General features: G+C 38.1%; 1 protein-coding gene across 1 annotated transcript in view; it reads left to right on the forward strand.

The window, feature by feature from the left end:
• Positions 1-3: 3 nt before the first annotated feature.
• Positions 4-12,740, forward strand: part of PCNX4 (pecanex 4) — a 15,557-nt gene continuing 2,820 nt past the window's right edge. Inside the window, 10 exon segments of the mRNA XM_074908806.1 lie at positions 4-366; positions 2,289-2,340; positions 3,041-3,767; positions 5,408-5,587; positions 5,679-6,193; positions 7,031-7,131; positions 7,280-7,402; positions 7,664-8,027; positions 10,709-10,812; positions 11,261-12,425. Of these exon segments, the coding sequence (XP_074764907.1) occupies positions 3,079-3,767; positions 5,408-5,587; positions 5,679-6,193; positions 7,031-7,131; positions 7,280-7,402; positions 7,664-8,027; positions 10,709-10,812; positions 11,261-12,425 (3,241 nt within the window). The 5' untranslated portion in view covers positions 4-366; positions 2,289-2,340; positions 3,041-3,078.

The raw sequence follows: 12,740 nt of genomic DNA on the forward strand, positions 1-12,740 counted from the left end.
AGGGGTCTGGGGAGGGAGCGGCCAGCAGCCCTTCTCCAGGGGATGGAGGGAAGCTCTCCCCAGAAGGGGATGGAGCGTGTTGGCCTAAAGCCTCGCGTCCCCGGCCTCGCTGAGGGACGGCGTCGAGGCTGTAGAGGAGAGGCCCCCGGCCTGCTCCGTCTGGCTCCGGGGCTGGCAGCCGGCCCGCAGCACGGCGGGATGGATCCTCACCCGCGGAGTAGAGGTGCGGGTGTCCGGGTGGGCAGGGGGAGCGCCTGGATTTGCCTGGAGAGGGGCTGCCTGAAGGCCGCTTCGCACCTCCCTCCTGGGCTCGCAGGGGGGTTATAACTGTTAGTCTCGCGTGAAAAGACCTGGAAGACCACTGAGGTAGGTATTTCTAAGCCTTGTGTGCTTCAGCAGCTTAGATGGCTGAGAGCTGTACACGTGTTCTCCGGTAATCGGCTTGAAATAAAACCAAACCGCTCTGAGCTGAGCCACCACCGATGGACGCGAGGGATGGTGTTTGTTTAGACAGAAATTCATGCCCTCCCATGAATGCCTCAATTTGAGCAAGATTCGCTTTGTTTTCTTTTGTAATAAGGATGCAGAGAGGATATTGCAGGGGGGAACTTGATGGTGTTGAAGTCCTTTTCCCATCCTTGTTATGATAGTATCTCAGTCACATGGATCCCTGGTGGAGATGACAAACTGTTGTGGTGCGGGTTGTTTGGGTAACCAGGCAAGCTGTCAAAGTCAGGCCAGGCCTGTATGTTAGGAATGTATATTGAAGCCAGGTCCTGTAAACACTCCTTAATGTGTGGAGGCTTGTTGCTAGGGCTTTGCACAGAAATAACGAGACACGCATGAGTGCCTCTTTGAAGTCCTAATGTACTACCTGACTATATGGAAGCCAGGAGGACAGTCGAGGATGTCCTTTCCGTAGTTCATGAGCTTCAGTCTTGGGATTTTCATTTATAAATAAACTCACATCTTTTTATGTCTCATTTTGGCGTATAGCCAAGTAGAAGTATATTGTTTATGTGTGTAGATTTTTGTGTCTCACACAAAGATGTCTATTGTTTATACAGAAACTGTAAGAGGAATGTTTTGTTAACATTTTGTTAGCAATATAAACTGACAAACACAAATGCAGACTAGAAATTGGAACAAAAATAGCCCTTCTTAGAGCAGAAAAACACAGCTGCCAGAAAGCTGTTTTTCAAGGAAAACTATGCACCTATTAGTTCTATGTTTCTTTTTAAATTCAGCTTCTATCATTTATGCAGGTAGATATCTTTTAGGGCATGTAACTGTCACAGCAACATAGTTTCATGCCTATGTGGCCCTCTAAACAGTGGGGGGGTTTTTTAAACAAGATTGGATGAATTGTGATTTTTTTTTTTTTAATTACATTTGAAATTTGTTTTTAGTTGGGTGTGTCTGTTACATTTTCAAATTCCTGAGCTGACTGCAATGAATTCCTCTCTCCATTGTCAACATGTGTCTTTTCCATTAAGACAGACTGCTGCCTTTTCCTTAAGAAACTTTCAATGGCTTGAAATAGTATGACCAAAACCCCTCTGTGTTTTCAATATTCCACATTCACTAGTCTATGCTTAAAATAAAAAAGTAGTTCCACAGCCTACATGGAGAGTAGTTACAGAGCTTGTCGGGTTCAGCTTTTATTGTGGAGTGCAGTGACTTAGTGGACCCTGAGCACAGATTTCCAGTTGTGATAATGCATACGAATGCCCTTTCATCTCTCTCATTTGCAGTGTTTCTAACTTCGTCCCTGATGGCCAGTATCTACTTACAGTCAAGTGACTGATATCTTGTTTAAATGCAAGGAATAAATTGTTCTCAGAAGCGCCTAAAAGCATTTGTTATTGTAGAAAGAAGGGATCACAGTAGTTTGGAAACTCCATGGCAGCCGAGTGTTTAATTTTTAATACATCAGCAATGGTGGCTAATAGGTATTTGTCAGATTATACGGATCCAGTAGAAGAAAGTCAAAATTTCACTACTTGCATGTCTCCTAATGCATATCAACATCTCTTCCTTGTAATTAGCATTAATGAAGTGCTTTAGCACTGCATTTTTGTGCTGTTTTTTCACCTTATTTCTTAGCTTGGGTATTCATGGATTCTTGCTTTTATGCCTAGTAGCATAAAATTATATTTGAATATTATAGTTACCATCATACATTCACTATTTCTACATTGCCTGATCCTCTCTAAATGAGTATTCATATCAGATTTATATTTGGTGATTCATTGTAAATGTTCACAGGTATCTTCTCCTTTTTTCAGCTTTCTCCATTGACATATAGAAGAATATATGCCGATTCGCTACAACTCACAAGTATTGTGTTTATTTTTTTATTTTATGTTTTAGGAAGCAGAAAGTGAACTGTTTATTTTATGTCTTGTGTAGTGCTTAGTATAGTGAGATCCTGTTCTGCAGCTAGGCTCTGTAGGGAGAACAGTAAAAATGCTGATGTGGGAAATAATTTTTAATGCTTCTACTAATACCTTTCTTTCAGTTAGTTTATTTCATAAGACTTTGATTTTTACCGGGTCCTTGGCATGACTGTATCCTTGCGCTTATGTGGCTGTTCACTGAAATCACTGACTCTTCTGTTTGTACATGGAGATCCTTAACAGGATTAATTGGAATTAGAGGTCTGTGGCAAGACATGATTGGAATCAGACCAAATGAAAAAAAAAAAAAAAAAATCAGTTTTAGGAAGGTGTTCTGGTGTGGAGATGAGTTGGTTTTACCATATCCCAGTAACAGATTGTATGTTTTATTTGTTGCCTAAACTTCAGATTAAAGAATACATTCACATTTTTAAATAGATAGTCTTTCCATGTTAGGTGTTTGCTTAGTAGTTGTGTTCTAGCACATTCTGTGGGTGCTTTAGGATGATCTCTACTAACGCTAACATGTCAGAATTCCACTACAACTTGGTAAATAAAAGTAGGACAAAAGAATTCCCTAGTTAAGTTCTGAGTTCCAGATTCAGTAATGTTTTGTTCTTTTTCTTTCTGTTCTCTTACAGGAAAAATGATACTCATCCAGCATTCCTGAATAATAAGAATGGGTCCAGATGTACCTCTGCTGAATGACTACAAACAGGAGTTCTTCTTGAAGCGCTTTCCACAGACTGTGCTGGGAGGTCCCCGGTTTAAATTAGGCTATTGTGCCCCTCCTTACATATATGTGAATCAGATTATTCTTTTCTTGACGCCATGGGTTTTGGGAGGAGTAGGAACACTTATGTACCAATTAGGCATTATGAAAGACTACTATACCGCAGCACTTTCGGGAGGACTGATGTTTGTCACTGCACTTATTCTTCAGATGACAAATCTATATGCAAAGCAGAAAACAGTGACGGTAGAAAGAATGCAAATTCAGAATACCCTAACAGATGAAGATGAGTTTGAATTTTCCAGCTGTGTAGGTTCAGAGACAGTAAAATTTATTATTCCTGGCAAGAAGTATATAATCAACACTGTATTTCATTCCCTTCTGGCAGGGGTATTGTGTGGGTTGGGAACTTGGTATTTGCTGCCAAACAGAATAACCTTGCTATATAGCAACATCGGAGGAACTGTTGTGATCTTTGTATTTGGATGGGTGACTATATGTATAGGAGAGTATTCATTAATTGTAAATACAGCTACCGAAACAGCTACTTTCCAAGCACTGGATACTTATGAAATCACTGCTCTGATGAGACCTTTCTATATCTTTGTCTTTATTGCAGTGGATCTTGCACACAGGTAAACCTAATTAGCTTAGCTAATTAAAGTAATGCTTCTTCTATATATTTTGGATAAGAAAGATGGAAATTATTCTTCCGAGGAAAATTATTTTGAGATTTTAATCAACTATAGGGACTCCAAAGAAAGAAGCTAGAAGTGTATAGGGTAAAAATTGAGGCTCTACACTGTGCATAAAAGTTTGTTCTTAAATTTTTATAGCATTCCATATAAATTAGGAAGAGCAGTTAAAGCAGTTTCTAAGTAAGGGACAGCTAAAATTATCTTCTACGTGTCAATTTCAGTATTTTTGTACAACAGCATTTGCATCAACATCCTTTTAAAGGATTTGTTTTGAAAACACATGTTCCTGACCTGGAATCATAGATCTAAGTCCTGCAAAATTCAGGAATAGTGGATTTATATCCACATTTCATCCTGGAATATTTTCTAATTTAGTGTTTGCAAAGTGATAGCAGAGGATTTTAAACTACAAATAGCAACAAAGGCAATAAAGGACTATGGATTTGGTTTAATGAAGGGATAAGCAAATGTGAACACTGCTATATTTTTGTTATATGGATTTTGAACTTGGATTTTTAAATGCTTTTATAACACAAAAGAACTATGTCAGTCTACAAATAGGAGACTTCTGTATTTCCACTTTTCAGATGAGTGTCTTAGCTAAAGTATTTGTAGAATCTCTTAAAGCAAGATGCTTTTAGACTTACTCTATGCACTCATTCTTCCTGTCAGGTGATATTTATATCACTTTGTCACATGTACATATTTTATGGTTGGGGTACTTCAAATGCATTAAAAAAAAAAAAAAGCATATTTGATTTTACTAGTTTTGCCCTTGGAGATGTCTTTGTTAATGATTTACTCTAGTTGCCTCTTCAGTTATGATATGAGAATTATACACATGGTCTTGGACCCCAGATTCTTCTATCTAATTTCATGAGGAGAAAATTCCTTTGAGGCTTACTTACTTATTTATTAAGTAGAGAGAAACCAAGTATCTTAACAGTCCACCTTTAACTCAGTTATTAACTGGTGAACTGTGCATGACTTAAAATTTATGAAGATTTCTAATACTGATATTTGTATTTTTACAGGCAGATTTTCATACTTTTATGTAGAAAATAACATTTTATATTCCTGAGGAGAGTTTATGTCTTGATGTACAGGCAATATGCCAGTTCTTTGAGCGTTAAGATTTATGTCTTGGGTCTGGGACTTGCATAAAGCTTCTCATTTGTAATTCTGAAAAAGTATTTAGCATTTTTTTGTTAAACAGTTGAGGTCCTAAAGCCTGTGGGCCTTTCTTTTTGCACAAGTATCTCATGAATGTATTATCCCAAGAGTATCAAAACAATTAGGCTACTTACATCACTTGACTCATGTGCGTAATCCGGAGGCTTCAGATCTTTTGAATGAAAAATTAGCCTGTGTTATGATGTTCTAATTAGTGTATTACTGCCCCAAGCATAAATGTATGTCCTTATTTTTCCTTTTAAAAGATACTGGTTGAGGTTTTGTAGATTGAATATGTAATGTTTATACTTGTGGATTTGCTGTAGTAGTTAAACAAAAAGTCTTCCCACACATTAGTTACCTTTTCCTTCATAGAAGTCAAATACATTTCTTCTTTTATCCAGGTTTGCTGTCAACACACCCATTCTAGAACAGACAAACCAGATTTTGCACATCATATTTCTTTTTCTGCCATTCTTATGGGCAATGGGAATTCTGCCCCCGCTTGATGCGCTTTTTCTATGGGGAATGGAACAACTGTTGGAGTTTGGACTAGGAGGTTCACCTATGTCAAGTAACACAAAGTAAATGTTGTTTATATAATTGTAAAATATATCAATATTGTTTATAACCTTTTTCTTTTCAAGCAAATCTTTTTTATTTTCTCCTTCACAGGTTATTAGTAATGTTTCTCATTTCTGCTGGAACAGCAATAGCATCGTATTTCATTCCCAGCACTCTCGGTGTGATCCTCTTCATGACTGGATTTGGGTTCATACTGAGTCTTAACCTAAGTGAGATTGGTTTTGCCTTCAAACACACCATGATCAGCCATTTAGCCTCCAGCAAATCTAAAAATATGCACAGAGGTCTTAGAATACAGTTTGGGTGGAGGGAATTTATTTTTTATTTGACCGTGTTGACATTTGCTCTCATAGAAGCTAGCCTGCTGCATCAATTTGCAGGCTTTTCATCATTTTCCAAAGCCAGTCCTCAGGCTATAGCAAGTTACATTCTGATGATATTACTTATAATTGTGTGGATTCTTAGAGAGATTCAGAGAGTATACTTGTTTGGAGTCTTCCGAAACCCCTTTTATCCAAAGGATGTCAGGACTGTGACTGTGTTCATGGAGAAGCAAAGAAGGCTAATGAAAGTTGGTGTTGTCAGGAGGATTTTACTAACACTAGGTAGGAATACACGCTGTCTGTTGTTTGTTAGATGATGCTTGTAGGAAGATTGAAACAACGCTAGAATTACTGTATGTGCAAGATTCTGTGAATGAACTAAGAAAAACCAAGTAGTTGGAAATACTTGATGTTCTGCTAAATTGTGCATTGAGGTCAAAAGTACTGTTTCAGAATATTTGAAAGTGATTAGTGATTTTATTTCTTTTTAGGGGTAAACCTAAAAAGTTGAGCTTTTAAAAAGTCCATCTCAGAAAGCAAGCCCTTTTAAAGGATTTTTAGTTACAATATCAGTACTGACTTTTGAAAATATGGCTCTTGTAGATATTTTTAAAAGGTACTTGGAAACTAAAGTGAGTTGAAGAGTCTTCAAGCTGACTAAATATTTGGTTCTTAAAACTTGCTAGTAAAGGGAACAGTCTCTTTTCTGGTAGGTTAGGGATAAATGTATTTTCTTTCAGGTAACCAAAATTTGATGTAAATGAGTTCATTTTATAAAGAAGCATCAGTTTGGGGAAGTGGATTGATGAGTACTATTCCCATGGGGGTTTTTTTGCTTATTTGAGTATTCCCATTGTCTTGGGGAATACAAGCGTTTAACAACAAAAAAAGTAGTAAGTAACAACTAAGCATTGACATAAATATTTGCCATCTTGGGCCATTAGTGCAAATACACTGCTTGATATCCTGGAAGTGTAATACAAAGAGGAGTTGGAAATAATGAATGGAAGAGTTCTTTTTTTATGCTAAGATTTCTATTCTGCAATAGGACTGCTTACCTCTGTAGACTTTAATTATGTTTTTGGAAGGAAATCAATGATTCTTTTATTTCAATTACAGTGTCTCCGTTTGCTATGGTAGCATTCCTGTCACTAGACCGTTCGCTACAAAATCTTCATTCTGTGTCTGTTTGCATTGGATTCACAAGAATATTTAGGATGGTAATTTCAATTTTAAATATGTTAGCCTAAGAAATTCTCTTCTACATGATTTAAGTATTAAGGTGACTTGGAAAACATGTTCCAGGTCATGAAAGCAGAGATAGAGAAATACATTTTTAAATGTATGTCTAATATATCTCTATTTTAGGTCTGGCAGAATACAGAAAATGCCCTTCTGGACATAGTGGTTGTGTCGTTAGCACAAATGTTGGTGTTTAATCCAGACCTCTGGTGGAACAGGAACCTTGATACAGGAATCAGACTCTTGCTGGTAATTGTCATAATGCAAATTTAAACAGATAGTTGTGACTTAGGGTCTTTGTTTCCTTGCCCTCCCTGACTAGAGAATTATGGAGTCCAGGGCCTAGCAAATAGAAACTGAAAAACTGCACTAAGATATATGTTCTAATGCCAGTCAATGATAATCACACTTCATTTTCTTAAAATTATTGTAGTTAAGGCAGCTTTGGCAGGGCTGAATATGACATGATACAGGATACAAATAAACGTGCTTGTTGCATGTATTTTGCAGGTTGGTATCCTACGGGATCGACTGCTTCAGTTTGTCTCAAAGTTGCAGTTTGCCATCGCTATTCTTTTGACATCGTGGACAGAGAAGAAACAGCGTCGTAAATCTACTGCCACCTTAATCACACTCAATGTTGTTTTCTTCCCAATCCTGCTCACCTTCATCGCCATCTCTGCGCTCCTTTCTTCTCCCTTGCTGCCACTCTTCACACTACCGGTATTTTTGATTGGGTTTCCTAGGCCTGTCCGAAGCTGGCCAGGGCCTGTGGGTGCTACAGCCTGTGTTTGCTCCGATACCGTCTACTACCAGCAGATGGTTCCAAGCCTGGCTGTTGCTCTGCAGTCTGCACTAGCAGCCGGTAGCCTCGGTAGGTACACTAGCAACATTGTGAAGGAATGTAGCTAAATATTTTAGGAAACGTAGTTTTGCTGGAGAAAGGAAAATCGTAGCATCTGATTTAAACCATGTTTCACAGCAGAGGTTAAATCTGATATTCCAAGACTGAGGAAAAAGTGATTACTTTTATCCTTCTCGTACATCTCTACTTGTTATGTTCTTTTAAAAATTAATTCTGGTTTGTTGTCTTTAAAATGAGGAGAAACTAAATGGTGATGAAACAGTATCGATCCTAATCTTTTTCTGTCGAGCAAAATAGGATGGTATGCACTCATCCCCCCTAATTGGAGGCAATAAATTGAGGAGTACTCTTGACAGTCAGTGGGGAGAAGGAGATGTGTCCAGCTGCTCTTTGTGATTGTGTATGTACATGTTTTTTCTCTGCATCAATCCTGTTACTCAGGATCCAGAAGGCAACTTTGCTAATTTGGCTCTGTTAATTAGGTATGGTGAATATGGACTGGATGTTTGTAAAATATGTGATGTAGCCTAACCAGCAGTAAACAGTTGAGAATTGAACCAGTTGGTAAGACTTAATGTCATATCGTGTGCAGGCAGTTAAGGTAGCGTTTGTAACAGCACTTGTGGTCCTAAAACCTGTGAAAGATATCATGATGGGTATTTCACAGAATTATGTAAACAGAGGTGAAGAAATGCCAGGTCTTTCTCCCTGCTGGAGACAGAATAACTCATAAAATTGCAAGCTTGTTTTCTTGAGAACCAGTCTTTATGTAACCTAAATAATCAAAAGATCACTGCCCTTAGACAAGAGGCAAATATTTACATAAGCCTCTTAGAAAATGCCTTATGACTAGGAAAAAATAGGCTAATATTTAAAGACAGTGGACTTTTCTGAAGACTATATGCAAGTGCTTTACTAGGAAATATTTGCTGCACTTCCAGTACTAGTATAGACAGAGGTATTAAATAAAACTAGGAAGCTTTTTTCCTCTAAAAGAGACACTTCAGTTTGTCTACTGCATCTGCCCGTGTATACTTTATGTCTATAATAGATATGTATATTTATCCTTTATGTATCTGTTATTCATATAGATATAAAATAGATATTTTATATATGACTGCAGTGGCATGTATGCCTCATTAAATAATTTAAAACACTAGTCTTGAGGGGAAAAAAGTCTCTTCTTTAATGGGAAAATCTGTGAATGCATGTCTTCAAGCAAGAAAAGATGTGGTGTACTCTTGAGTTCAAAATGAAGAGGTACCACTTTGTGTGTCTCTATTTTAATTTAAAACCATACTTTTTCCTGTGTAAAGGAGATTTAGTAGCTTGAACAGCTATCAAGAAAAGAATTAAAATCTTTGCAAAATGTTAGCAAGAAAATGCACTTCATTAGCTCAGTGGAATAGAAAAGGTTACTTAAATTTTAACTACAGCTTAATGGTTGGTTTCACTGATTTCATCTTACAACATTCTGAAACTAAAATTCCCTGTGCAAGTGAGTGGTCACCTGAACGTGAGTAACAGCAGAAGCAGGTCATAAACTGGCAGTAAATGTCATGCTTAAACACAGCACCAGTGTACTGGAGAAGTTGACAGTAGGCTATAACTTAAAAGAAATACGTGTAACCACCACTTGCTATGAAGTTTGGCATTGCACTTTTTATGGAAATAGGTAGAAGAGAGAAAAAGTATCTTTTGGTTTTTTTTTTGGATGTAAGTGTCGTTTACAGCGAGAGCCAGATTGTGGCATTGTTGAGTACTAGTTACTTTGTGTGACCTGAACTTGTTAAAGACTTGATTTTCAAATTCCTTTTTTTGTGTGGCTGTATTTTTGGTGATGGCAAACTTAATGCAGTGGGATCAGATTTACTCCACACACACAGACACACAGAGGTATTTCAGAAAGACCACAGGTGATTTCAAATGTATCCGCTGTTAGTGTTCAACATATGTGATACTGATTCACAGATCTTTAAAGATGAGCAGGTGCTCTTGCTCTGCCTCCATTTATGTATCTGTAAAATGGGTGTGATATTATGTCACTGGTAAACTGACACTTGAGCAGAATCATTTACGCTCTGGATTTTGCATCCTAAAGGATATTTTCTAATCATTCTGGAATACGGACAGATCGGTTTAGGAACTGGTAGTGTACGTAACAAATTCTGTTGAGTTACATTTTTATTTCTTCCATAACAAGTAAACTTCGTACTCCACAGCAGATGGGGCCATTAAGATACTCATGTGCTAGATGATGATTCTTTAATGTATTCAGCAGTCATAAGAATTTTAGATCTCAGGGTGACATCAGTGGGAACTTTGTAGTTGGAAATGTGGCCAAAGATGATTTTAATCATGAAAGTTGTCTCGATAAAGGGAATTGAGGGTGAGGCTGCTTAACCCTGGTCCAGTGTGAATATTCTAGTCCTGCACTTGTGTGAGGGTTTCCCAATTTTCCATAGCTTTTTCAAAGATAGCACTACAATTTCAAGGTCCAGCTTTGCAGCTACTTTATTTAAGATTCTAGGGTACCAGTTAGCCAGTTTTAACTCATCTTGATGTTGATGCAGAAATATTTTGTTTGCAGTTGAATTCCTCAGTTGGTATGTATAAAAGGTTTTTAGCAATATAATGCCATAATAATACCATAGTGTTTGTTTTGTTGGGGTGTTTTTCCCCTTCTCTAGGTCTCTCTCTACCGGGATCGCATTACTTGTGCCGTTTTCAGGACAGACTGATGTGGATATTGGTGCTAGAAAAAGGCTTCACTTACTGTAGTGTTAACATTAAGGTAACTGCATGCTGAGGACTGACATGTTAATGTTTTGAAACGCAAATATTTTGCTGTATAACACTTCAGCAATGTAACTAACCTACCTGATGGTAGAGTCTAAGATAAGTGTTGTGGCTGGTTTAACTAGTCTTGTAACTGACATGCTTAGCAGGTGTGAATTTTTTTTATCATCTACCTTGTGACCCATCTTTAATAAGCTGGCTAGTAAGATCTGTATGAGGCAAAGATTTACTTTTTTAAGACCTTGATCTGTGTCTGACACTGTAGTGAGTGCTTTGCTATTACTGTTATCTCTAGTAAGATTTGTAGGTACACTTGTGGAAATATTAACAATGGTATGTATCTATTTGTTCAGAAAAATTTTGTGGCAAGAAAACAGCTTGCAAGCACTTAAGAATATGTACTGATGAAGACTAAAACCAAATTGTTCTCATTTATGCTTTAGGGGCTAGAATTGCAAGAAACATCCTGTCATGCTGCTGAAGCTCACAGAGTTGATGAAATTTTTGAAACGGCCTTTGAACATCAGGAGCACGCAAAGATTCTCTCTCCTAATCACCATTTTGGACATATTTTGACTCCTTGTACTGTTCTACCTGTGCGGCTGTATTCTGATGCCAGAAATGTGTTATCTGGAATCATTGACTCGCATGAGAACTTAAAGCATCTGAAAGATGATTTCATTAAAGTGCTTGTATGGATGCTTGTCCAGTATTGTTATAAAAAATCAAAAACATGGGAAAGCCCAGGCAAGGCCGACAAGAACAAAAAAGGATCGTTTCCAGTAAATCAGCATAGCGGTGCCGTAGAGAGATCTAGGCCTCTGAGGGAAGAAGATAGCTTTAGTGTTGATACAATTGAGGACTGGACTGATGATAGTGACATTTTTGATCTTGAACCCAGTGGCAGAATGAAAGACAGAAAAGAACCTGGGCAGTTGGGAATGACACCAAAAGAACATCTGGCTATTCCAGGATCTGTGGAAACACGAAGCCAAAATGTCCCACAAGAAATGTCACCAGAAGATAAATTATACAGGGCTGTTGTGCTTGGGCTTCCTGCTGTAGACAAAGGGAAACAGCAAGAAGTTTTGCCTCAGGTTGAATTTAGTTGCTCTTACTCAGAGCTATTGAGCATCCCTGAAGAATGGAGAACAGCCCCGGTGCCTTCTTCCAAAGTCAATGAAATGAGGCAGAGGTTTCCAGAAGAATGGTACCACTTCATTCTGAGTCAACTGGACTTCTTTCATCTTAAAGAAAAGCCTTCCAATTTACTTGAAGACCTTATGAAAGATAAAGCTTTGAAAGACTTATACATCCATGGAGTACTGTCGTGTTGTTTTGGTCTGTTTGGACTGGATAATGCCGTGCCTGCCCCGAGCCACGTGTTCAGGGCGTACACTGGTGGTATTCCATGGTCTGTTGGTTTGGACTGGCTAACTGGCAAGCCAGAGCTATTCCAACTGGCGTTAAAAGCATTCAGGTAAAAAAAAAACATTCCCTCGGAGTATAAAAATTATATAAAGAGTGAAAGTATCAATTCGCTAAAAGTAGTTCATGTTAAAACCATATCATTTAAATATATTTGTAACTTCCTGTACATAAATACTGCCTGTGATAGGGAGATTCCTTCCTTCTGCCCCTCCCCGCAGCAGCTGCGTCCAGCACTGGAAATCTGCTATGTGAAGTAGGCAAAACCAACCCCTTTTCATTGTCCCCATAATCTCAGAAAATTGTGATGGAGTTAAGATGTTTGGCACTTTCCATTAGTGGGCAGCAGGAACAGTGTTTGAGGTGAATGAAAGATGTTTAAGCTAATGTGTTTTACATCTGGCTGAGCTAAAAGCATACCCGTGCTAACTGCTGGTGACTCAGCTGACAAGCAGTAACTTACAGAGTTGCTAGTAGTGCTGGATAACGTTTGAG

Source organism: Athene noctua, chromosome 6 (assembly GCF_965140245.1).
Source record: "Athene noctua chromosome 6, bAthNoc1.hap1.1, whole genome shotgun sequence".
In the NCBI taxonomy this organism is placed as follows: domain Eukaryota; kingdom Metazoa; phylum Chordata; class Aves; order Strigiformes; family Strigidae; genus Athene; species Athene noctua.